The sequence below is a fragment of the Seriola dumerili genome, unplaced genomic scaffold (assembly GCF_002260705.1).
Source record: "Seriola dumerili isolate Sdu_G_001 unplaced genomic scaffold, Sdu_1.0 BDQW01000149.1, whole genome shotgun sequence".
NCBI classification, from domain to species: Eukaryota; Metazoa; Chordata; class Actinopteri; order Carangiformes; family Carangidae; genus Seriola; species Seriola dumerili.
In genome coordinates, this window is record NW_019174404.1 from 6,864,955 (window position 1) to 6,889,896 (window position 24,942).

Here is a 24,942-nt window from a genome sequence, read left to right on the forward strand (position 1 = left end):
TCATAACAATGTCATAGTATGGTAAGGTATCAAAGGAAATAGTATAGTAGGGCATAAAAATGTCAAAAAACGTCATTGTATAATATGGCATAAAACGTAAAAAAAAACGTCATAGTATATTAAGGCATAAAAGGTCATAAAAAAGTTATAGCATGGTAAGGCATCAAATGACATAGTATAGTAAGGCACAAAAATGCCAAAAAATATCATAGTATAGTATGGCATAAAAATATCAAAAAACGTCATAGTATAGTATGGCAAAAACGTCAAAAAAACATAATATTATATAAAGGCATAAAACGTCATAACATTGTCATAGTATGGTAAGGCATCAAAGGAAATAGTATAGTAGGGCATAAAAATGCCAAAAAACGTCATAGTATAATATGGCATAAAACGTGAAAAAAAACATCATAGTATAATAAGGCATAAAAGGTCATAAAAAGTTCATAGCATGGTAAGGCATCAAATGAAATAGTATATTAAGGAACAAAAATATCAAAAAACGTCATAGTATATGTATGGCATAAAACGTCAAAATAACATCATGGTATATTAAGGCATAAACGGTCAAAATAACATCATGGTATATTAAGGCATAAACGGTCAAAATAACATCATGGTATATTAAGGCATAAACGGTCAAAATAACATCATGGTATATTAAGGCATAAACGGTCAAAATAACATCATGGTATATTAAGGCATAAACGGTCAAAATAACATCATGGTATATTAAGGCATAAACGGTCAAAATAACATCATGGTATATTAAGGCATAAACGGTCAAAATAACATCATGGTATATTAAGGCATAAAAGGTCATAAAAATGTCATAGAATGTTAAGGGATAAAACGACATAGTATAGTAAGGCATAAAAATGCCAAAAAACGTCATATTATAATATGGCATAAAACGTAAAAAAAAACATCATAGTATATTAAGTCATAAAAGGTCATAAAAAGGTCATAGCATAGTAAGGCATCAAATGAAATAGTATAGTAGGGCATAAAAATGCCAAAAAATGTCATAGTATAGTACGGCATAAAACGTCATAAAAAGGTCATAGCATAGTAAGGCATCAAATGAAATAGTATAGTAAGGCATAAAAATGCCAATGAACGTCATAGTATATTATGGCTAAAAAGTCATAGTATCATAAGAAAAAAATAAGTCATGAAAATGTCATAGTATAATAAGGCAGAAAAAGTCAGAAAAAGTCATAGTCTACTAGGGCATAAAAAATCATAAAAATGTCATAGTACAATAAGGTATGAAAAGTCATTAAAAAGTCATAGTATAGTAAGGCATAAAAGGTAAAAAAAAAACATCATAGTATATTAAAGCATAAAAGGTGATAAAAACATCATAGTATGGTAAGGCATCAAATTAAATAGTACAGTAAGGCACAAAAATGCCAAAAAACATCATAGTATATTATGGCATGAAAATCATAAAAAACGTCATAGTATAGTATGGCAAAAAAAGTCATAAAAAGTCGTAGTATAATAATTCATAAATAGTCATAAAAATGTCATAGTATAATAAGGTATAAAAAGTTTGAAAAAGTCACAGTATAGTAGGGCATAAAAAGTCATAGCATAGTAAGGCATAAAAAGTAATAAAAACGTCATAGCACAGTAAGGTATGATTTCATGAAGTCATTAAAAAGTCATAGTATGATAAGGAATAAAACGACATAGAGTAAGGCATAAGAATGCCTAGTATAGAATGGCCTAAAATGTCATAGTATAGTAAGGCATAAATAGTCATAAAAACATAATAGTATAGTAAGGAAAAAAAGTCATAAAAACATCATAGTATAATAAGGCATAAGTAGTCATAAAAATGTCATAGTATAACAATGCAAAAAAATTCATAATAACGTCATAGTATATCAAGGCAAAAAATGTCATAAAAACGTCCTAGTATTGTAAGGCATAAAAAGTCATAAAAACATCATTGTATAGTAAGGCATAAAAAGTCTTAGCATAGTAAGCATAAATAGTCATAAAAATGTCATAGTATAATAAGGCATAAAAAGTCATAAAAACGTCATGGTATAGTAAGCATAAAAGGTAAAAAAAATGTCATAATATGGTTAAGCATAAAAAGTCATAAAAAGTCATAAAAAGCTCATAGTATAATAATGCATAAAAAGTTACAAAAAGGTTCTAGTATGGTAAGGCATAAAAAGTCATAAAAACACCATAGTATAATAAGGCATACAAGGTAAAAAAACAAAGTCATAGTATAGTAAGGCATAAATACGTCACAAAAACATCAGTATAGTATGGCATAAATGGTAAAAAAAAACTCATAGTACAGTAAGGCATAAAAAGTCACTTAAAATCTTATAGTATTGTAGGGCATAAAAAAGACATGGTATTCCAAGGCATGAAAATTGTAAGTATTGTAAGTCATAGGTAAAAAAAAAAAAATCAGTCTATTGAGGCATAAAGAGTCATTGTATTCATTTTGCCATTTTAATGGATTTTTTTCAACAGAAATTAAGCTCATTGTTTGATATATCCAATATTTTATGTTCACTCCTAGCAACCAGATTGCTAGCCTACAGAAGACAGAAGCAAGGGTTAGCTTGCTAGTTAATGCCTGTTAACATGGTCAAATAACATCAGTTGACATTTTTCTGGTGACCTTATGTACCACTGTGATATTATCACATGACATGAGCCTTCAGATAGCCCCCCCTTTTTCAGTCCATCAAATACTAGCATGCCTAAATCGGTTGTCTTGGAGACGTAGCCTCAATGTAATTGGAATGAGCTAATCTGACTTCACTCCAAACATAGTGCAAAATAGTTCACTCAAATATTGGCAGGGACAATTCTGTACTCCCAAAATATTGGTAGGGACATGTCCCTACATGCAAACTTACGCCCTTGCTTTGGAGTATCAACTTAACTTGTCCAACAGTCTGCTGAAGCCTCTTCAACTTCAGATAAACTTTGTGATAAATTTTTGCTCTGAAACCATATCTAATGGCCAGAAGATATCCGTGAAGATTATACTTGTAGACATACTTTTTCTAAAATGACAACACAGACAAGAATGCAGTAAATGTTTTATTACATATAAAAAAGACAAAGCAACATTTTTTTTCCCAAAAAAAACCCAGCATTTGTGAACATATTCATTTGTAACTGCACACCTAGGCAACTGTATACATTTTAAAATGAATCTTGAATTAAACAGTTTCCAAATGAGTTTGTATTTGAATTTGTATTTTCAATGCTCAGGCAACTTGTACACAGTGTGACATGATGGGACGAGAGGAGTAAATGGAGGCCCAGCTCGCTACAGAAAAAGACTTCACCTCCAGTAAAAAACAACAAACATCAGCTCTACCACAAACAAGTCTTCCTTGATCCCTCTCTGCTTGCACAGAAGACTTTAGATGAGCCACAGTGAGTTTATGAAGTTTGCCAGACAGAGAGGATCAGTTAATTTCATATTCTTATTATAAGATACAGACTAATTCCTATTGGCAGGTACATAGTGTATGTCTACTCCAGGAACCACCAGGATAAACATGTAATATCTGTAGTGGTTTATCCTGCCTTTTCCAAACAACAAAACAAGCTCAGTGGGAATAATTTTCAAACCTTTTCCACCATTTCTCAACATGTCATTTTCTACTAGCTCCAATAATGACAACGTGGGTACAGAAAGTCCAGTAGAGTCAGTGCCTATATATGTATACAGTCTGTTTCACACGCCATCGTATATTAGTCTTACATATCCTCAGTAGTGTAGTAGCAGTGGAGATTTAATATATAAATATCATACTATATTTAAAAAGTTTAAAAACAATTTTGTTTGTATTGGCTCTTTTCCTTTTGTAAGTTTAAGTATTTTTGTGTTTTGCATGTGTGTGTTTGTGGCATGTTCTGATAAAGCTAATTGAGTGAAATACTTCTGATTGTCTCTGAGCAAAATTCCACGACCGTGTGCCAAAACCAGTGGCTCAGGATCAGAAACTGAATTTTAAGAGACTCAAAGTATGTAGTGTTTCATGTGTGTGTGAGAAGGCTGAAACCAGACCAGTCTTAAATGAGCGTTAAAGCATTGGGGTACTACAATATACCATCCATGTTCTTCACACTTGGTAACAGTCCACAGTTCAGGTCAGTGTGAACACATTGACAACAGGTTTGTGTCCCATAGCAAAGGCTGGCTTTTTCAGACAGGACAAGTCCAAATGTCTGCGTGGGCTTTGAGTCAGAGAGGGAGAGAGGGATATCCGCGGGGTGGGGTGGGGCCAACCACAGAGAAAGGAAGAGAGAGTGAGGGAGCAAGAGAAGGATGAGGCTGGATGACACTTGAACAACTCTTTTCCTCTGGTCCGTTGTCTGTCCCCCTTATCGCCCTTTGTCGTTAAACAAACATGTGGCTCTTCTCTAGCCGATCCCTGACATCAGGCAGCTGCTGCTGAAGCTCCTCTCCCTTTCACGACTCCTTACCCTTCTCCAGAGAGCTGTGAATCTTGTCCAGGGTCTTCTTAATTCGCAGTGCTGTTAGCCTGGCTGAGGGGTTCTGGTACCAACACTCCTTCATCAGTTTTACCAGGGCAGAGAGAGTCTGACAGAGAAGAAAACATTCAGTGAAGAGGATGGGAAATAAAATGAGAGTCAGACGGCGATACACCCACAGTGAGAAGAAACTTGGCAATCAATGTGACTGCAGGAGCTTTTAGATGTAAAAAGTTGTTCTGGGTATTAGCAGGGTACAGCTATCACACACATCTCATACCTTGTTTATCATCATACAGTTGCAGCTGTAAATATCCATGAGGATGACATCATAACAAGCCCATAAAAATACAACATCCAAATACTTGAAAAAATGAAAGAGGTTTGTCTGTAAACTTTTGAACTGTTCTCGAGATCAACTAGAAAAGCTTGAGTCGGTAGGGAACTGAAAATTATTTTGATTATCAATTAATCTGCAGAGTACTAAATTAAGTTCCCAAAGCAAAAGGTTACATAATCAAAAGGTCTTGTTAGGTCCGAACAGCAGCCCAAACCCCAAAATATTTAATTTACTATAATAGGACCAAGAAAAGTAGCAAATTCTCACACTTGAGAGACTGGAGGAATCAAATGTGACATTTTTGCTTTAAAAATCATTTAAAAACAATTAATCAATTATAGAAATAGTTGCCAATTTCTCTTCGATTAATTGACTAATCAGCACACTGTTCACAGCAATGATTCCCAACTGTTTTAAAAGGAAAACGCGTAGAAGTGACTAACTGGAATAGTTCAACCTAAATGATTTCCCCCCTTTATCCCGTCCCGTTTTGTTCGGATCATTTTTAAAGCCTAAAATATTAAACTATGTGGTTTTATAAGAAAATAATATAAATATAAAAAAAATGTGTAGAAGATATATGTTTTTGATTATCGCTTGTCCATTTAATCATCATGTGACCCCTCTGATTTGTCTTCTGACCCATTTGGAGGGTCACAACCCCCAGGTTACAAACCAGTCTTAAAGGACGGTCTGTCCATATGGGCATTCATTTTTATGTAACTTTGGTTAGTTAACAGGCACAGTAATCCTAGTGGTCACAAGTTTTTTTTAAATTTAGCTGAGCTGCATTTTGACATCACAGAGGAACAGGAATGATCATTATTACTCACAGGATCAGAGAACCAGCGATTGGGAATAAAAGGCCTCTGCTGCTCCACACACACCACCTTCCTCATATCCTCAAAGCTCGGGTCATTTGGCACCTGATCATAGAACGGAGGCTTGTACTCCTCAACAATACCTGGAAAGAGAAATTGAGATGACAGAAATTAAAGCAAACACGATGTGACCTTAGGGCCTGAAGTTGATTCCAAAAATACAATAGTCATGTTGACTCTTTTACAAGCTGAAATGTATTCACCGTTGCTGTATGTGCGTCTTGCTATCTCCCACAGCACCAGTCCAAAGGCCCAGATGTCCACTCTCTTGTAGGCATCAAAGCAATCTGTCTGAATGGTCTCATCCAGCACCTCAGGTGCCATGTAGCGCTTGGTGCCAACTTTTGGATTGTTGCCCACATCCAGCAGGTTGTCAGCCTGGAAGTGGGTCACAGCCAGCCCTGTAACATGCAAAGAACATGCAGTATTGTAGAAGGACTTCTAAGAAAAAATCAGTCCTAAAATAGACAGAAATTGTGGCTCACACCCATATGAATACACACCAGTTAAAAGAGGTTAAGTATCAATAAAAGAAGAGAAGAACACTACAATCCCATATAGACAATATAGGTTTTGTTAGTCCTTACAGATACACACGATGCATTTCGTTGGAAACACTGTTTGAAAACTCCACAGGATTCCTTTAGCAAGACCCAATTTAATCCATTTGTGATTTCATTTTGAAAAAAAACAAAACACTCTTTTAGAAACATATTTTACTAAATATTATTCTTATAATATAAATATATAAAAGAAAAGGACAAATGTAAATATTTTGTCTTCAATGTTATTTTAATGTTAATGTTTAATCAATTAATACTCGTGTTAGTGGTTTGAGCAGGTGGCCCCTATGTGCATATGACTAAAGTTTGATGGAAGCCCTCGATAAAATATTGGACAAAGGATGTTAATCTCTGAAACCCAAGAAGAATCAGATAAAAGGTTATAGGAGACAGGAAAGGAACATGACTGACCCAGGTCTGCGATGCAGCAGCGCAGCTCCTTTGTGACCAGGATGTTTTTGCTCTTCAGGTCCCGGTGTGCGATGGCTGGTTTCCCCTCTGTGCCGAAGATCTCTGTGTGCAGGTGCACGAGGCCGCACGCTATCGATGCTGCCATCGCCAGCCCCTCTGACGTTTCCACAGCAACTCGCTGCAAGTAGTCATAAAGTGAACCGTTTTCATGGTAATGGGTGATGAGCCACAGCTGGGTGCTGGAGTTTCGAGAGGTCATGTCAGACGCCATGAAGCCTGAGAGGAGACAACAGAGACGCTCATCAACTGTATATTATTTATTTAGTATATAATATATTTATTAGAGTCAGTCAAGTGTCTCTTGCATGGATAACATTTATTATTATTATTGAATTGCTTTGTTGAATTTTTGCACATATGTTGCTTTTCTATTGCATTTATTCTGCAATGTATGTATCAGTGCTTTCAAAAATAAAAGTGGGAAGAACACAAGGACATTAGAGGAAGAACCTGAAGTTCAAAAAGGCAAGCAAAGTGGAAAACACGCCTGACAGACTCTTTAGCTCGCACAGGATATTTATTGTGAGTAATTCAAGCATAACAAGTCTAATGAAGCTCAGATAACCAAATCATTGCACATGTTTTCCTCTGAAGCTCAACTGTATTCTTAGTAACAGTGCAAAAAACATCCTCTCTGACACTCATAAATCCAGTGGGGAAAATCGCAAAAGAAAAAGTATCGGAGAATGCGAAAAATGTTTTTTCTCAACCAACCCTCTTCCCATTTTCCCCTTCCAGTAAGCAATACCTCATATTTGTGTGCAACAGACTCACCCAGTATATTTTCATGTCTTAGCAGCACTGTGTTGTAGATCTCTGTCTCTCTGAACCAGGACTTTTCATCTCTTGAGGAGAAAATTTTAACAGCCACGTTCTCCCCCTGCCATTGACCCCGCCACACCTCGCCATACCGTCCTTTGCCTGAGAAAGAGGGATGAATGAGGAGAAATGAGAAATGGTAGCACAGGAAATCAGAGAAGAGAATATATATATATATATATATATATATGAATATATATGTGTGTTTTTAAAAAAGTTAACATTGTACATTTAATGTGCTTTTTAGATATTTTCATATTATTTTATGGCTACATTCATGTTGTAGTTGAAGAAGCTCTAAGTATGATTTCTCATCCGCAGCATGAAACCACATTTTTCCAATTCCAAACTGGTACAAACTGTGCTGTATCGTACTGTGGTACAAAACAGGATCCCAAGGCATCTGACCTACATACTTTTATTTGATCACTCAAATTGAAATTTATCAGAGTTCCCATGACAATGAGTAAACTTTACTCCACCAACTTAAGAAAAGTGTTATAATTTTACACAACATGATCAACACAGAAGAAACAGATGACTTGTGGTTTTACAGTTACTTTAAATGTTTCAAAAATGATGTGACCTCCTATTATTGTTACACTGTCGTCATCTATTTGACACTGCTGTCAGATTTGTATCTTAATACGGGTTACAACCTAGAATAGATATGTACAGTCATTCAAAAAAACTGATATGATCAGCAAAGTGAAACTGAGCATGACGGACAACAGTCTGCATGTGTGGATGACACAACACTGCTGTGCTGTTCCTATTTTCTGATTTCTTGGAAACTATCAAAGACAATTTGCTTTTTGTGCAACCTAACTTTTAAGTGCTCGAGGCTGTTTGATTTTGTTTAGTGTGTTGTATTAATATTTCATTGCCTGTAACATGAGTTTCCTTATGGCTCTAACTAAATCAGCCTGTGAATAAACCAATCAGTTCCTCAATCAGTATCAATCACTTGAAGCCAGTCCTGTTTTACCTACCTACACACTCCACTAGACTGATTTGCCTGGCCACAGTTCTCTGGACAAGGAAGGGAAGACCTGAACCACTGCCTGACGTACATGAGTGGGCTAACAGGTCCTGGAGACAGAGACAGATATCAGTTTAGCTGTACATGTCAGAATCATTTGAAGGAGCATTATACACATCAAATGAAGATGCAAGGCTACTGAAATTCAGCATCAACTGGGATCAAAACAATATGTACTTAAAAAAAAAATGTTTCAGAATCAATGTGGCATTACTCTTTGCATCTATGTAAAAAAAATTTCCTGCACCACAGAAATTTGGGACCTGTTAAGTGTAAAAACGGGAAAATAAAAGTATGAATGGCAAAACTGACATGGCTGAAAATGGTTTCTCAGGGCAAGAAATACCTTGCAAATAAAGATGTACATATTAAATCAGGTGGTGAACACAACATTTCATGGTTTCAACAAGAACCACTCTTTATTCTTACCGCTAAAGTGCTGTCTCCCACATTGGAGGAGATGAGGCCGTCTATGGCTCCCTGCTCAGTGTCAAATTCCTGCAGCCTCTGCAGACGGCCGTGGTGGAGCCTCCTGCAGGCCAGCACTGACACTACAGACAGCAGAGCCAGAACCACCACCGGGCCAAGTACAAAGAGAGCTAAGGTCTCAACACGATACCGTACTGGCTCACCTGCTGGCTCACCTTCTGCAAAGGAAGGAAGGAAGTAGACAATATGTGAGTGAAGGAAAGGGGAAAAAACAGATCTATCTAGCTGCGAAACACAATTATTCTATTTTGACAATTCACTTCTTTGCTGAAATTAAACATGTTATGAGCTACTATCCATCTACCTGGTGGAAGCAGAGACATCAGGAAGCTCCTGGTGCTGTTGCCGTTGCACATGTACTCAGAACAGCAGAAAATGGCCTGGTGGAAGGATGGAGCTGTGGAGCAATGTAAAAGGACTTTCTCTTGCCCATTCAGGCAGCCATGCTCAAACACCACCCCGCTGCTGCCCACTTTGACAGAGGAGAAACACCGGGTTCCCTGGCAGCGAGTGACTTGGGGGCATGTAGGGCTATCGCACAGACACACCAACTGTCCATCTGTTGAGGAGATGATATGAGTTCACCATACACTCATGCTGTTTCGCAGTACATAGAAACACATAAACACTGGATTTATATAAGGCAATTAGCCAACAGAAAGATTTCTGTCTCACCAACTTTCTCACACACAAACTAGTAAGCTGCCAATCTGACAAAACATAACAGTGATCTTGAACTAGAAGACATTCAACAGGCACTGGGCACCAAAAGAACATACAATTTAAAAGGGAATGGAGCATTGCAGGTAAGTTGGTTTACACTATCTAGGTTTAAATTTTTTCATATTGCCTATTTTATTGCAGCTACTAATGGCATTGTGCTTTTAATATAAAGGCACTACTTTAGTGGTTTAAACTGGCCAAAAACATCTCATCATCAACAGATTATGCCTGTTGCTACTTCACTATATATTTGTCCTATAACAGCTTTCAATTAATAAATGTATCAAGATAACTCAGAAAATTTGATTTGTGGAACAAAGCCCCAGTTACTGTGGATAGCCAATGAAAAAAAAACACATCTACCACACAGAGTTAAGTATATTTTTTCTTTTCTTTTTTTGTATTTTATAACTTAAGGCCCCTAAACAGTTTTCAAATAAATCAACCCAAGAGAGAAAAATTCCTCTTTGGTTGAACTGCTCATTGCACAGTGATAAACGTGACCTATACTGAGGTCACAAGTACTCATACTTTTATTTTATGGAGTTGCACACCTAAAAGGTTAGGAGCCAATGACATAGATAGCAACAAATACTGGATCACCCGAATACACCTTAATCCTCAGCCCAAATTCAAAAAGCTGGCATGGAATTGCTCCCTGCTGCCACTGAGACAGGTGATGACTACATCTTTTGTAGCCAATTCTCACAAAAAAGTAACAGCTGCGAGCCATGTATATATGTTGCTCATGGTCAGTGTGGGTGCCCATGAAGAACTGACAACTGATGAGATGAAGCACAGTCTACAAACATTAAAATATGGAGTGGAAAGACAATAGAGCACAGTACCTGAGTCCTCAGCTGATGTCTGCAGGGCCTGCAGCAAGAGCAACAGAAGGACATAGACACTGCAACAACCCATGTTTCAGTGCACTGACAGAGGGAGGGAAGGAGGGAAGAGGAGCCAGTGAGAGTTCAAATGAGTACACTCTTGCAAAGAGGATAATTACATTTAGCCCCTCTATGTTTTCTGATGATCCCTGCCAAGGCTTCAGACAGAAAGGAAGCCACAACTTATAACAGCTGAACCCAAAGAGTCATCTGTTTGTCTTTGTCAATGATTCACTTGATACATATTACTGTATATCGAATAAACTGCAGACATTTCAAAGACAACCGGCAGAAAACTGCTTACAGTCAGTGTATGTACTTAAATTTCTTTACCTAGACGTAATGTAATCATGTTAGTTGTTATGTTCAATCACTTCTAATGGCTTTAGATGTAACATTTGTTGAAACTGTACCTGTTCCTCTGCAGACTAATAGTTAATGTAGCACAAACAACAACTAATAACACAAATTAGGCTAGCATGCTAACACCAGATATGTCAATGTCACAGCCTCGTGTTTTGAAGTGAAGTATATCAATATGCAGTTATCAGCGACTCATTCTTAGTAAACCTCACAGACTGGAGGCCTGCTTGTTTGCTGTGGCTAACAGGCTGTTTTATTGGCCGTCTACAGGCGTCTCGGAGGCGCCAGTCAGACAGACGTCTGCCCGTTAGCCCTTCAAGCTAAGCTAGCTGTACAGCAACAAAGCGCAGCCTGGCAGCCGGACGACGGCTCCCAAAAGTGAGCCATAAAAAAAAAAAACACTCACCTTCCTGGCACATACGGAGTGCAGACTCTAACTCATTCTGGGATGTCTGCGTATCCGCGTACTAGGTTTAAATAATGTTATTAGTGTGTTTTGCGACGTATGAAGCTGAAAGCAGGACCACAGCCCAGCCCACCCACTGGCTGCTTTCCCCTCCAGCTATGCCTGACGTCACCAAAACATTACCACCAAGATGCATTGTGGGGCAGAGGAGTCCTCCAGCAGGTTGTTGGCAACAATTACCATAACACCAGTGGTATTACTGTTATTATTCATGGGGAATAGTAATCTTTACATGGCTGTTCAATTAAGCATGTAACTACGTTTTTTTACTGCGTATTTTACCACGTGCATTTACTCATCAAGTACAATTCTGAGGTACTTGAACTTTACTTGAATATTTTAATTTTATGCTGCTTATATGCTACTACACTACATTTCAGAGGGAATATTGTACTGTTTATTTAACAGGTGTACTAGTTACTTTCAAATAATACTTTACATATACAAAATTTGTTTAGTTTATAAAATATGATGCAGTTGTGTAGATAAAGCTGTCCAACAGTTTATAAAGCAGGTAAAAAAGTGAGGTGCCAGTAAAAGTAAAACGTAGAGGTACTCATTCTTATTATTGATGCATTAACATGTAAGCAACATATTAATTTTGTAACCTGGTATGTATCTGTATGGAAAAAGTACAATATTTACTGAAAAATGTAAAATTGTATTTAAGTACAGTTCTTGAGTTAATGTACTTAGTTACTTTACACCACTGCTAATGTCTGGTTAGTTGGTACTTAAGTCCTTAAGTTTAAGTTAAGTTTACGTTAAAAGTCAAATAAGAATAGCAATGAAAGTTAATGTGCAAGACGAGGAAATCCCTGAAGAAAGCATATTTATCACCCATACCCAAATAACATAAAATAATATTCACACTGTCAAAGATATTACACTACAATAAGATTTTAATAACTGTTAGAAATAATGCTTCAGTAAATTAAAACTTTAAAATAGATAATTCTTCACCAGAGTACACATGCATAATACTTACAGTATATACTTGGATAAATACTTTTCTTTAAGGTTCTAGGATTTATATATTGCATATTTTGCATATTTACTGATGTACCTTAACATTGTTGCAGTACTAAGATTTGAACACCACTATGAGGAAAAAAGACATGACAAAATTACTTTATATGTGTCTCACTGAGCGGCCTAAATATAGACTTAGAGGGGGAGTGGTGTATGAGCACATGTCCTCCAAATACAAACTGTATGACTCAGACACCTGTAACAGCTTCAGGGGAGAAGTCGGGGAGTATCCTGTAATTTTAACTCTGACGCATCTTACAGTTATTTTACAGTTCTCTGTGTGCGGGTGAACATTTAGTCAGTAATCTAATGTCACATATACAGCTCCACAGAGATTTGGAAACAAGACATACATTGATTATTACAGCATCCAAGGACAATTACCGGTGAAAAAAGTCAAGGACTATTTAGTCTCTTTATGTCAGTCAATAGTCCATTGACAACCAATGATGACTGATTATAAGTATGATAACACTTATTACGCTTTGTGTCTTGTTGCAGAGCCTACTTGCTTAAATGTGAGAGTTTATTGGGGTGTTACAGTGTCATTAAACATGACTAGATTTGTTAGTTACTTTATTTGTTAAAGAAGTGACTAACATCACAGCAGTAGTCACTATCATAGGAACTTGGCATAGTGCAGTTTGTTTGATTCTCATGATACACTGCTTATTTAATCTGAGTGACAGACTACACTAGGAACAACTTTAATTCCTAACTGTGATACACTTTTTTTTTGCATGTCGGATAATGCTTCTCCCCCCGTATGAACAAACAATGACCCAAAGCAGCATATCCTTTGTATGTAGCAATAATTAGCAGTGAATAAGTAAAATAAACCATATGAAATTCTTACACAATGTTTAATAGCAGAGACAGGCCATCTAGCCTGAAACTAAGACAACCAACAACAACAACAACAAAGATTAATGCAGTTTTGAGACTGAACATAGTGTCTGTGTTCAACAGATCATATCCCCTCTGGTTTACTTCTATCTTCTGTAATATAATGTGATTATGTGTTTGTCAAATTTTAGGTGCTTGTCCTGACTGGGCAGCTGTGGATGAATGAGAGGCAAATGGTAATGCTCTTTGTTCATTAAAGTAGAAAATTGCCATGTAAGTGCAGTCCATTTACCAGTGTCTGCTTTACACGCTTTTGTTAATCTGCACGTTGTTTACCTCACTCATTTTAACGTTTTATGCTCTGTTCAGTGGCTTTGTGTATTTGCCTGCTTTCTCCTGTTATCATTTTCCATGTCAATTGTTTTAATGTTGTCTTAATGGCTCATTTAACATCTGGTCAAGGGACAACAGCTGAAAAGTAGCTTTTTGGCTAAAACTGGCACATTTACAGGGACGCTGGTCAATGTGCGCTGTCCCTGTTAAAAAGAAGCAAATTACATATTTATTATGTGTGGGTGACTAACTAAGAATTATTTTCATTATTGATTCATGTGCAGATTATTTTCTGTTAGTCCCAAACCCAAAGATGTTCAGTTTACGATCATGTACAACAAAGAAAAGCATCATATCTTCACATTTGAAAAGCTGGAAACAGCAAATGTTTGACATTTTGTCTTAGAAGACGACTAAAACAATTGCGGATTCATTTTCTGTCAATAAACCCATGTCTTATACAGTTTGGCTGTTAGTTAAAGCATCATCTACTCAACTGATTACAAGACGAGCTGCACTGAGCTCTGGGTGGCTTACCACCTGCAGCTAAACAGGAAAATCCTATATACTCTCACCGAGAATCTCAGGAGAGTCCATATTTCATGTGAGTGTTTGATTTAAGAAGTCCCTCTGTGCTTCCGTCTCCGTTCACCCATGCATGCTGAGGATCACATACCGTCTCCCAAAAAAGAGCTCTCCCTCTCTCTCTCTCTTCTAAAATCTGCCTGAAAACTAATATGACCCTTCATCTCCTGAGCAATCATGCAGATCTGAAACTGCAACAAAACCACAGCAACTAAAATAAAGTGGATAAGGAGATACATTTCTTTCACTTGTCACCTGTTAAGATTTATTTACTTCTTGTTTGGCCCAGTAGCTGTTCACAAAATTGTGTGTGTGTGTGTGTGTGTGTGTGTGTGTGTGTGTGTGTGTGTGTGTGTGTGTGTGTGTGTGTGTGTGTGTGTGTGTGTGTGTGTGTGAGTGTGTGTGTGTGTGTGTGTGTGTGTGTGTGTCTGTGTGTGTGTGTGTGTGTGTGTGTGTGTGTGTGTTTGTGTGCGTGTGTGTGTATGTGCAAAGAGAGAGAAAGGGGAGAATTGTATCAAGTAGCCGATATGTTTTCCCTCCACTGGGTCCTGCGGCTGCGAACAATAGCCAGCGCTGTTTGTTCTTGCTTACCTGGGGCTTTAGTCTCCAGTGAGTCGGAGCAAGCCCCAGCCAGTATCTATTCTCCACGAACACAGCTCCAGCACAGAGACACATTGTCCGCAGCTTTTTTAATTAAAGGCCCCGGGTCGACACTCTGTGCCAGGTGACCTGAACTGCTCCGAGCCTACATGTGCTGAGCACTATCCTCTCCACTGGGGATAAGTCTCAGTGGATAATTGGAGGGGGAAATGCTATACTGCTATCATGAGATGGAGGAAGGATTATGTACTGAGGACTTTGACTTAAGAGGTGGGGATAGAGGAATAATGTAATGTTTTCTTCTTTTTACATCCAGCCTACCTGCCTCATTCTCCCACCTCTGTCTCAGGGCCAGGTTATAAGAGAGGGAGGGGACAGGTGACTGACTTTTTTCAATGAAATCCACCTGCTCCTCATCTCTGTTGTATTAGAGATTCTCCCAAGCAGAAGTTTCCTACCAGAGCCGACATGGAGCGTCTACAGAGAAGGCTGCCTGTAGCTTTCCTCCTTCTTCTGCCTCTTCTGTCTGTCGACTGTGTCTCCAATCCAAAAACTACAGGTAGATTATGTCAATTGGCTTATGATAGGCTTATGTGCATGTGCATGTTCAAAATAATGCATGAGGAGGAAGTTTATAGTTTGCGGGTGTGTGCTCTTGCACAGGAGCATTGGGATTTAATCTTCACTTAATCTGCAACTCTTCCCCACTGTTTTGTTCAGTTTCCTGGTGTGTATTGTCTGTTGCTGAAGAGCAAAAGTGTCTGGATTTGGCCGGAAACGCTACAGCTCGGAATATTAGAGGAACACTGAAATGTGTCCGTGGCCTGAACACCAGAGACTGTATGGACAAAATCAAGGTACCTAAAGACACTGGGGTGGGAAATTTATTAATTATTATAATTCCATAGAATATGAGATTTTATTGGGGGGGGGGGGGGGGGGGGGTGTATCTATGGCATTTCTGATAGCCATTTGAAATAGTTTCAACTTCACGGAGGAGGTCGAAAACCATCAAGCTTCTTTCCTGTATATTTTTGTTTACATTTCACATCACAGTTTAGAACAACCAAGCATCCATCATCCATTTGACATTGACAAAATAAATGTGTTTTCCTCAGAATGGGACAGCAGATGCAGCCTCCATGTTCGCAGATGACATTTATGCCGCTGGCCTCTGCCACGGCCTGGAGCTGGCAGCAGGAGAGTCCCACAATGGAGTAGGTAAGTAGATACTAGGAGCAGCTTGCCTAATGTGAATCAGCACTTATAAGGATGCCAAAACATGTCAAAATGAACGTATAATCCAGCAGTACATGCAGATATATGTACATGTACATGTAAACTCATACTGTATACCCAGCGTGTACTGCGCTTTATGCTGTTGTATTAAATTTCTTATTCCTGATCTGTTAAAAGATTCCCACTTGCTTTCTCGTCATCTGTTTTTTTCGCTCAAACCCTTCGTCCAGATGGTAATAGTTACTACGTGGTGGCGATGGCTCGTCGCTCCTCTTCAGACCTGTCCCTGCTGGAGATGCATGAACGCAGCTCCTGTCACCCCGGCATTCGAACCACGGTGGGGTGGACTGTCCCTATAGGCTACCTGGTCAACACCTCCCAGATCAGCGTAGGGGAGCAGTGCAACTTCCCCAGAGGTGAGGCAGAGTGGGGCGGAGGGTAAGAGAGACTGTAGGTGTATAAATCTTTGTGTGGATGGTATATGAGAGGTTCAGATGGAGAGGGGGGTGGGGGGGGCAGTGATGTGGAACAGAGAGGTGAAGCGATGGAGGAGACAAGAGGTAAGAGGAGAAGAGTCGGTTACAGACCACAGCATCTTTCTCTGTAAATGTGAGTTTGATAGGGATGTGTGTGAGTGTGGGGGTGTAACGATGAACAGAAGAACCTATTGGATTTTTCTGTAAAGAACACAAAACAAATCCCACAGACAGACCAAAACCAAAAATTTACTAATATAATTAACTAATTAATTAAGTATTGTCTTTGTATCCAAAGTCTGATATGATATCTGAATCTTCTGAATCTTCTGAATCTTCAAGCTCTGCCAAAAACACATTTTCCTTTAATATAATGAATATGGGCAATGTAGTTTATGTTGAGTCGGTCCGACAAATACAGTCCTGCTGCTGTAAATTTTTACAGCAGCAGCTGTGACTGGTTTTAAAAAAATTCTGTCAAATGTGTTTGGGGCTTTGAGAGCCACAGATGAGGTAGTACTGTGGTTTTGAAAAGTATTAAGAGATGGACTTACTCACCTTTGGCTTTTGACTTTTCATGGGGTTCACTGGCAGGAAGAAAAATGTAGAATTGCTTTTCAAAATTTGCTAATACCTACAGTGTCTATTAATTCAATAATCATGTTACTCTGGAATTATTGTTATTATTATTATCAATTTCATTTGAAAATTCATACAGACGTCCACAATGTGATTGTACAGTATACATGTCACACATTAATGAGACAGGCAGAAAACATGCCTGTTAACACTATGTGAATGCTACAACAGAACAAACACAAAAATTCAACTTGAACTTTCCAACCAAGAGTCCAAGACCCAAAGACTCTTCTTATCCATACGACACTCCTCTTGAATGGACTTCATTTTAAAATACACCATCCCACCCATGAGACACTTTGGCCTCAGTAGCACTACTTTAGGTGTGTTTTAGTTCATACCTGACTCAATCTTCACACAATCATGAAAACTTCCACATTTGAAAGCTTTAAGTCTCCTGAGTGTATCTGTGCAAAGCATTTCAGGATCCACATATCTCTGCAACAGCTGCTCATACAGCCTTGGTTGAGACTTGAGACTATGGCTCCAAAGTGCTACTACAGGCCTTATGGTCTCTTTTTATTCAAAAAAACAGGAGAGGCTAAAAAAAACCTACATTTCTACCACAATTTGCTTCCGTAGCTAGAGTTACCTTTCAAAGGAGAGCAGGGTAATCCAAATGGTTGAAGAACAGTAGCCTTTTTATTTTGGGTACATCATTGTTGAGCAGAAATGGGAGTGTGTGATTACAGGTTAATATAATTTAAAGGAGGCGTTTTCATTAAAATAGGTTTTCCTACTTTCTCCTTTTTTTTTTGCCAGCGGTCGGAAACTTCTTTGGTTACAGCTGTGTCCCAGGTGTCAAGGACCCCCAACACGACCCCAGAGGCAACAATCCCAAGAACCTGTGTGAGGCCTGCATAGGAGACGAGAACGATAGACACATTTGTGCCAACAACCAGAGAGAGCGGCACTACGGAGAGGCAGGGGCCCTGAGGTACAACACTGACACAAGCAATGTGTGAAATAATACACTAATGGCACATATTCTTCTCAGCTTACTGTGAAGTGCTATAGGGTCTGTAGTCATACTATAGGGTATTACATTACATAGTAGAAAGAGATAAAATGTCCATTCATTAAAACAGGCCGCGAACAGATCAAAATAAAAGAACAACGTGAAGGGTCAGTTTGCTCATTTATATACAGTATACATATATATATATATATATGTGTGTGTGTTGAGTAGCAGTGTTGAGTAAAATGGCCTTTGACATAATAGTACGTGTGTAAGACTGGAATAAAAGAGCTACAGGACCTGATTTAACAATAAACAAACAATAGGCAGCAGAGAGTTTACCTATGATCTCCAGAGTCATGCTGTTACAATAACACATTCCCAGGCATGCTGATTATGTTTTCATCTATTTATAGATTTAAAAAAGCGTTTGATTTTTCATGTGTTTTATGTTTTGTTTTTTTTTCTCAGATGTGTGGCTGAAAACCTCGGCGACGTGGCCTTTGTCAAACACACAACGGTCTTTGACAATCTGGATGGTCAGTGTTCAAATTATGATGCATTTTAGAGACGACACCAGAAGTCGTACAGTGTAATGACATAATTGTATAATTTATATGATTAATGATGCGGGTTACATGAGGTTACATTATCAGCAGAGAGTGCTAGTCCCTGTCAAGACACTGGATGTCAGTGTTTAACAGTATTTCTCATATGAGTCTCACAGTACCAGGTGGAATCCAGAGTATGTTGGACAAATTCAGAAATTATATATTATATCATTGTGTGTGTGTGTGTGTGTGTGTGTGTGTGTAAGAGAGACAGAGACAGACAGTAGGATTAAAGAAGAAAACAACATTAGTGAGACCATAAGTGAGAATGAAGAAGAAACAGAAATAGACAGGAGGGGACAGACAGAAGGACTGAGGTGCAGACATTTGTGTCCAGAAATGAAATGCCCTAATTCTCTGTTTTGCTGCATCTGCTCCTCCGCTTTGGGCAACATCCAAAATTAATGGCGATCATTATCACGGTCACGCAACACAGACTCTGCTGGTACAGCCGAGAAGGAGCAGTTTGACGCCGGCTCCTCAAACACTGTCGCTGTTTAACGAAGCACGTTTTCTCATATGGTTCAGAAATGTCTGGAGTCAGACCAATTAACGGAGGTCAAGAAAACACAGAAGGTCTGTGTTTTTGTCTGGTGGGGAGAAAGTAGCTTCAAGGTAGTCTGCATCTTTTCCTCTAATTATTTGTTTAGCTAAATGAAGTTTTGTTTGCTTTTTTAAGTTTTAGGTGACCAACTGAATCTGTAAAAATCACAACGTGAATAAGATAAAGTCAACATATACTGATTCAGTAGGAAATGAGGAAATCTGCCGTTTGATTCATTTGCCTTTACAAGCAAATTAATAAGTTCACAAAATCAACACAAAGTAAAACAGTGCTTATAGACTGCCAGGTAACTTCAATTCTGCACCTCACAAAATGTAATTAACATATTAGAAATAATTATAGGGAATAAACTTCCATGTTTTTAGCTTGAGATTCACGTCTTAGCACATGAAAAATGCTACATTCTTGACTAGGACTTTTGAAGTGGCTCTAAGGAATACAGTTGTTAGTGGAAGTAGAAGATTGATGCCACTCTCTTCTCTGTCCATTCAATATAAAGCAACGGACAGCAACCAGTTAGCTTAGCTTAGCATAAAGACTGAAAACTGGGAGAAACAGCTAGCCTAGCTCTTTCCAAGGTGTGACAGTATGGATGTGTGGGACTATTTCTTGGCTAGGTTACAGTGACTTCCTGATGTCTGTGACTGTGTGAGGTTTCCAGGCAACCAACAAAAGACTCCAGGATTTCATCACTTCAGTTCATGTACAGATTAAACATACAAAATGTTACGTCTTATAGTAGTAAGCTTCAAAGCTGCTGGTAGATGGATTTTCTTAGCTTTGGACAGAGCCAGACTAGCTGGATTCACCTGATCCTAGTCTTTAAATATGTGTATTTCCCAAAATGCCCAACTCCTATAATTAAATTAAATCTGACAGACTTTCACTCCTCTTCCTGCCCAGGTAAGAACCAGGAGTCCTGGGCCCTGGATCTGGAGCTGGAGGACCTGAAGCTGCTGTGCCCGGATGGGACTGAAGCGGGCCTGGACGAGTATAGACAATGCCACCTGGCAGCTGTCCCTGCTAACGCTGTGGTGGTGCGTATGGAGGACAAGTGCCGCGTTTGGAAGTACCTGGAACGTTTACAGGTGGGTGTGGACAGAAATTAAATCAGCTGTGTGTGTATGTGTATGTGTGTGTGTGTGTTTGAGTGTGCACTATTCCCTAGTTTATATCCATCTCTGTGGAGTCTATATCGATCTGCACGTCTCAGAACATAGGTATCTGCTAAACTGTCATCCTTCTCTCTCAGTGTGTGGGAGACGCCGGGATGACTGATACCTCCTGTGCTGACCCCCCTGGCTACACAAACACACACGCGCAGATATCCTCACAGTCCCAAAGAAACCCACACACATGTACACAGAGCACGCCAACGCACATCCATGCATGCCCTCATGCATTAAGTGCTGTCACACACTTTCTCTCTCCTGCAGAATGTGTTTGGCAACGCCACTGAGGGCTTCAGCCTGTTCAGCTCAGCAGGCTATGGCGAATCCGATCTGCTCTTCAGCGATGCTACCCACCACCTGCAGAGGGTTCTGGGTAGCTACACCTCTTGGCTCGGCCCCTCTTACACCACCATCCTGCAAGCCTTTGAGTGTGAGGGTAAGTGCCTGTGTGTTAAAGTGTGTTAATGTGGATCTGCTGATGGAAAGCGAGAAGCTAAGTGGCTGGAGGAGTGTTTTCCCCTTTGTGTGTGTGTGTGTGTGTTCATTGCAGCTGTTCTCATTATTCCACTTTCCCTCCAACAGGCTTCTGCTGATGGAACAGGGGGAAGACATCAATTGAATCAACTTTCAACCCATCCCTCTGTCTCTGTCTCTGTCCTCCTTCTCTACTTTCCCTCCCTGCCATCCGAGTCCCTCTGCCTCACCATCTCTCCTCCTTTTGGCTCTGCTTTTTGTGTGTGTTTTCTCCCCTGCATTTCACCACCCATTCTCCATTATTATATCCTCATTCTCCTCCAACCTACCACGACTTCTAATATGCTGGCTGGCAGGGTAGGACATTACTAAGAGGGGCTAATCGGCTAAGAAAAATTCCAGAAAAAAACTCTGTCCCCGAAATTGAGCATGATTAAAAGGACACTGGGAAGCAAGGACAGGATATAGAAAAGAATAGGACAGAATTAGAAAACAATAGAAAAGAAAAGAGGAGCAGGTTAATGAGTTGTTGTCGTTGTTATGTTATTGACAGACTTTTTTTCTTTTTAAAGCATTTTTAAAAAGAGGATTTTGATAAAGATTTTGGTGGGATTACACCATGAGCAAGAAAAGTGTCCAGCAAAATTGATTTACGTATACAAAAAAAAAAAAAAAAAAAATCCTTTTAACCATTTCTGCTCTGTACGCTTGTTGGGAAATTGTGTTCTTCTCAGCTTGTTGCATTAGTCTGAGCTTCAGCACCACCCTCCCACCCTCTTCCCACAGGGTCTGTCTCTGGCACTGAACAACAGGGTGCTATTAACTATGAGCTTGGAAGACTCAGTAACTGTATGTGTGTGTGTGTGTGTGTGTGTGTGTGTGTGTGTGTGTGTGTGTGTGTGTGTGTGTGTATATGTGTGTGCGTGTGAGTATACGCTTTTTCCCACAGCCATTATTGCCCTAATTGGCAGTCTGGCATATTATACTGTTTGTGTGTGAGTGAGAGAAAGTGTGTGTGTGTGTGTGTGTGTGTGTGTGTGTGTGTGTGTGTGTGTGTGTGCGTGTCTGTACGTTCATGTGTCTGTGTGTTACTGTGTGTGTGTTGATAGGACTGCTGCTTTCCCATGGCTTGTATAGCTTTCGACTTTGGATCACTGCTTTCTCACGTCTGGTATGGTGGACCGGACTGTGCCAGCTCACAGTGTATTGTTACACTATACAGTTAGGAGAAAGGGGATTAGGGCTTGGGCTGCCTCCAGTGACCCCTGAGTGAGTCTTTTTTAAAAGCTTTGATAATTTTCTCATCTGTGCCTCAACCCAAATTCCCGAAACATGCTCTCTAAAACCTCCTCTGTCTCTCCTTCTTCTGTTTTTATCCACATTTTATAACACGAGGGAATATGTGTTTTTCTACGATATGCCATTTATACTTTAACATTGCTACCAATAGGGAGACGCTGATATGATAGATGGTAATAGCTACTAACAGGACGATGTTCGAGGCCGGCATTACAAGCAGAAATTAGTCTGTGCAGTGTGTAGTATTGTCATGGAGGAGAGTGTAACTGAATTAATTTGCTATGGAGAAATGGTGATAGCCAAGAAAATGCATGAGATCATTTATTTTTTCTGACATGTTTCAGTCACTGTAATTAAAGGAAACCAGCAGCCTGTTTAAAAGCCTTACTTGACACAAAGAATCATGTACTGTAAAAAATGTATAACAGACTGTAAATCTGGGCTTTTGTCGCTCCACTTCTATTATTTCATTCGCTTTCTGCACCACAGAGCTGGACAATAAAATGATAAACTGGATGAAGTTCTCCTCATCAACCTGTAGTGGTTGACCTCATCATACTGGAGGAAATCCAACCAGTTAGAACTCGTACAACAGACTGACTTTACAGTCATTTTCTGAGATTACGGGGACTTTGTTTTGAAACAAAACCCAGTGCCTTCCTTTTGAATTGTCACGATTAATCTCCTTTAGCAGACTGCATGTGTTACATTTTTTGCTTTTGATGGCAAAAAAAAAAAAAACTCCCCAAGTGTGAACGTGCAAGATGAAAGACGCCACAATTCTTGAGAGAAGCTGTGTTTTTCACCTCATTAGTGAAGGGTAAAGGCAAATCTGTTGTTCTAATTCAACTCCGGTTTGTGCCATTGGTGCCGTTTGTTTTCACATTTGTCGGACAGTCCTAAAAGAGGCCTGATGTAAATACTCCTCACTCTTCGCCTGAATTTGTAGAGCTGCAAACCTTTTTTTTCAACCAATTAAATGAATGATGATAAAGAAAATAATCCTCTCTTCCTTTCTGGCTGACTTCTAATTATCCTGAAACAGCTACATGATATCTGTGTGGAAATGAATTATGCTTGATATCATCTCTCTGGCTCCATCTCACACCCTCGTCTCACACGTCTTTCTCGTCTTTCTCCCTCTCTCTCTCTCTCTCTCCCACACACACACACACACACACACACACACACACACACACACATACACACAGACATAGGCAGTTTGCTCCCTCTCATTCGCTTGTGAATGGAAGGAAAGAACAAGAGGAGGAATTAGGATGAGAGACGGGAGGTCACAACACACAGGGACCTACATACAGAGACTCAGGTGCTCACTCAGGTGGAGAGAAGTGTCTCTCAGGTAGACAGGTAAATGAGGGACATACTAGCATCAAAGCTGGAGACAGACCTCTTCTCTGCATGGACCAAATGCCCCTGCTGGCACTGCTTCACCTGATTTACAACAGTAATCCTTTAGAGGAAGTCTGTGCTCGTGATGGAGGAGCTCCATTTAGCTGTGAACAGATACTGTAGATTGAACTGCATTGCAGCAGAGTGCTGCAATCGCTCTCAATCCTCAGCTCTCGTGCTCTGGCCATTCTGTTGTACTGCACAAATAAAAACAACTAATGTGGCTTCAATACAGTCCTCTCAACCTTGAGGTGTGGGTGTGAAAGAGAGGAAAGTGGGTCAATACCAGCGGTGGAAAGTAATTGTATCCTTGCACTTATACAAACAGATGAACCAAGAGAGATCGAGGAGCCATAGGCTTATACAGCGGACGTCCCCCAAAATGACAGTGAAAAAACTAATCTAAGAAACATTAACTGTTAAATGAAAAGACAAAGATGTACAAATAAAATACAGGAAAATAAGCAGTGGTGGAAAAAGTCATCATTTATGCAACTAAAGTAGCAATGCAGTCCTGCAGTCAAAATGTTAGGTAGGAGACAGAATTACAGGCTTCTATCACAGACGACATCTCAACATGGCAGAGCAGGAAAAGAACATCAGTGATGGCTGAATTCCACTTCAGTTTTAAAAGTATTAATGCAGCTGATGCTTCCATGTGTAGGCAGGACTTTAATGTTGTAACAGGGTGCGGTGGAGCTAATTTTAACTGCTTAATACACTGTAGGGTATATGCATGGTATCATATGAACTGTTTTGTATGTAAAAATATTAATCTGCAAAGTCACTTATAACCATAACTGTCAAATACATGTAACGAGTAAAAGGTCAAATATTTAGCTCTGAAATGTAGTGGGGTGGGGTTTCAGAGTTGCATTCAGGTTAACTTTTTCTCAGTATTTCCATTTTAAGCCACTTACTTACTCTACTACATTTCATAAGGAAATACTTTGATAACTGACACAGGCAGGGACTCAGGAGGTCAATCAAGGAAGGCAAAGGTACAAAATCGGCAGGCAAAAGGCAAGGTCTAAGGCAGGATCTGGTCAAAAAACACTCAGGGCTCACTATGAAAAATTGCTGGACCGTTGTCACGAGGGAACAAGATGAACTGGCACAGAGGGGCGAAAACAAACTATATACTCAACAGGGAGGGAAGACG

General features: G+C 39.3%; 2 protein-coding genes across 2 annotated transcripts; one reads left to right on the forward strand and one right to left on the reverse strand.

The window, feature by feature from the left end:
- Window positions 1–3,074: 3,074 nt before the first annotated feature.
- On the reverse strand, window positions 3,075–11,622 carry LOC111225557 (activin receptor type-1-like). Its single transcript, XM_022750507.1, has 10 exons — window positions 11,482–11,622; window positions 10,671–10,754; window positions 9,404–9,658; window positions 9,040–9,257; window positions 8,561–8,660; window positions 7,524–7,670; window positions 6,690–6,965; window positions 5,919–6,116; window positions 5,668–5,798; window positions 3,075–4,603 (listed from the first exon to the last, which is right to left on the reverse strand). The coding sequence occupies exons 2-10, from the start codon at window positions 10,741–10,743 to the stop codon at window positions 4,472–4,474; spliced, it is 1,530 nt and encodes a 509-aa protein (XP_022606228.1). The 5' UTR covers window positions 10,744–10,754; window positions 11,482–11,622; the 3' UTR covers window positions 3,075–4,471.
- Window positions 11,623–15,405: 3,783 nt separating this feature from the next.
- LOC111225809 (otolith matrix protein 1-like) lies at window positions 15,406–21,062 on the forward strand. The gene is made up of 8 exons (XM_022750841.1): window positions 15,406–15,496; window positions 15,658–15,794; window positions 16,056–16,158; window positions 16,407–16,592; window positions 18,054–18,228; window positions 18,721–18,788; window positions 20,329–20,513; window positions 20,862–21,062. Exons 1-8 carry the CDS (start codon window positions 15,406–15,408, stop codon window positions 21,060–21,062), a joined length of 1,146 nt encoding a protein of 381 aa, XP_022606562.1.
- The last annotated feature ends 3,880 nt before the right edge of the window (window positions 21,063–24,942 follow it).

Bases quoted from the DNA above. Each gene is read 5' to 3' on its own strand.
- LOC111225809 (XM_022750841.1), top strand. From the start codon at position 15,406: ATGGAGCGTCTACAGAGAAGGCTGCCTGTAGCTTTCCTCCTTCTTCTG. The intron at 18,229-18,720 runs GTACAACACTGA...TTTTTTTCTCAG, and splicing joins GGAGAGGCAGGGGCCCTGAG to ATGTGTGGCTGAAAACCTCG. The intron at 18,789-20,328 runs GTCAGTGTTCAA...CTTCCTGCCCAG, and splicing joins GGTCTTTGACAATCTGGATG to GTAAGAACCAGGAGTCCTGG.
- LOC111225557 (XM_022750507.1), bottom strand. From the start codon at position 10,743: ATGGGTTGTTGCAGTGTCTATGTCCTTCTGTTGCTCTTGCTGCAGGCC. The intron at 6,117-6,689 runs GTCAGTCATGTT...TGCATGTTACAG, and splicing joins CTGCTGCATCGCAGACCTGG to GGCTGGCTGTGACCCACTTC. The intron at 4,604-5,667 runs GTGAGTAATAAT...CTTCTCTGTCAG, and splicing joins ATCGCTGGTTCTCTGATCCT to ACTCTCTCTGCCCTGGTAAA.